Source organism: Rhea americana, unplaced genomic scaffold (genome assembly GCF_003343005.1).
Source record: "Rhea americana isolate MKP2758 unplaced genomic scaffold, rheAme1 scaffold_1491, whole genome shotgun sequence".
Lineage (NCBI taxonomy): Eukaryota > Metazoa > Chordata > Aves > Rheiformes > Rheidae > Rhea > Rhea americana.
In genome coordinates, this window is record NW_028185585.1 from 1 (window position 1) to 1715 (window position 1715).

A 1715-nucleotide genomic window follows, 5' to 3' on the forward strand; every position below is an offset into this window, starting at 1 on the left:
GGCCACGCTGCAGGAGCAGCTGGGGCAGCTGCGGGCCGAGCTGCGGCGCGGGCAGGAGATGCGCGCCGAGTACGAGCTGGAGGCCACCACCTTGCGCGCCGAGATCCGCATGAAGGCCGAGCGGCAGCAGGGTGCCGCCAGCGAGGTGGCCGAGCTCCAAGGTACCGGGGTGCCGTGGGGTGACGGGGCCCCTGGGGAGATGGGAGACGTGTGGAGCCACGCTGCAGCCACGCTCCATGCCCCTGGGTGGTGGCTGTGGCACGGTGGGGTGATACATGGCAGGTGGTTTCCATGGCATGGTGGAAGATGCTGTGGCATGGTGGCTGGTGGCTGTGGCATAGCGGGTGGTGGCCATGGCACGGCAGATGGTGGCCATAACATGCTGGGTGATCCTATGGCATGGTGGGTAGCACTCATGGCATGGTGGGTGGTGGCCATGGTATGGTGAGTGATGTTATAGCATGGTGAGTGGTGGCCATGGTGTGGTGGGTGATGCTGTGGCATGGCAGGTGATGCCAAAGCACCATGGGCCTGTGGCCATGGCACGGTGGGGTAGTGCTGTGGCATGGCAGGATGGTCACCATGGCTCAGTGAGGTGATGTAATGGGATGGTGGCTGTGGCATGTGGGGATGATGCTGTGGCATGGCAGGATGGTGGCCGTGGCACGGTGAGGTGATGCTGTGACATGGTGGTGTGGTGGTCATGGCATGGTGGGTGGTGGGCAATGGGGTGGCGCGGCGGCGCTGACGGTGGCGGTGGCGCGGCAGCGGAGCTGAGCCGCCTGCGGGAGCAGTATGAGGAGCTGAGCGAGGAGCACCGCACGCTGCAGGACAGCAACCAGCTGATGCTCAGCCACCTCCACGGCATCGAGGTGCAGAAATACCGGTGAGCCAGGGGCCCCACGCCCCACCTGGGTGTCTCCGAGCACCCCCCATGGGCCTCCTGCCACTTGTGTGGGTCTCCTTGTCCCAGCCATGAGCCCCCATGGGCCACCGTGTCTCCACGTGGCTGTGTCCCCATGACCCCCCTGTCCCGTGGCGTGGCTGTGTCTCCGTCTGTCCCCGTGATGCCTTGTGCACATGGTGTGTCCCCGTGGCCATGTCCCCCTGCACCCATGGTGTGTTCCTGTGGCCATGTCCCATGGTGTCCCCAAGACCCCCTGTGCCCATGGTATGTCCCCATGGCCATGTCCCCCTGTGCCAATGGGGTATCCCCATGGCCATGTCCCCCCATGCCCATGGGGTGTCCCTGTGGCCTTGTCCCCCTGCACCCATGGTATGTCCCCATGGCCATGTTCCTCTGCCCCCATGGTATGTCCCCATGACCATGTCCCCCTGCACCTATGGTGTGTCCCCATGACCATGAGCCCTGTGTCCCCAAGCCCCCCATGCCCATGGCGTGTCCCCATGGCCATGTCCCTCTGCACCTATGGTGTGTCCCCATGACCATGACCGCCTGTGTCCCCAAGCCCCCCGTGCCCGTGGTGTGTCTCCCCAAGGCCGTGTCCCCAGTGGCCCTGTCCCCGTGTCCCCCCGTGGCCATGCCCCGGCGCCTGCCCCGTGCCCACGGCGGCTCCCGCAGCTCGCGGTCCCGCTCGGACGCCCAGCAGCAGGCGGAGGCCCCGTGTCCCCGCGACCGCTCGCCGAGCTGCGTGCGCGCCCACCCCGGCAGCACCGTGTCCTTCTGGTGCCCCGCGGGCCTGGGCGGCGCGGAC

The 1715-nt window shown here is 67.2% G+C and overlaps 1 protein-coding gene across 1 annotated transcript; it reads left to right on the plus strand.

Annotated features, from left to right (window-relative positions):
* Positions 1-26: 26 nt before the first annotated feature.
* Positions 27-1709, plus strand: LOC146599038 (uncharacterized; the record flags this gene model as incomplete). Its single annotated transcript, XM_085299301.1, has 3 exons — positions 27-161; positions 769-886; positions 1583-1709. Coding segments are annotated over exons 1-3 (348 nt in total), but the record flags the coding sequence as incomplete, so codon positions are not given.
* Positions 1710-1715: the final 6 nt, after the last annotated feature.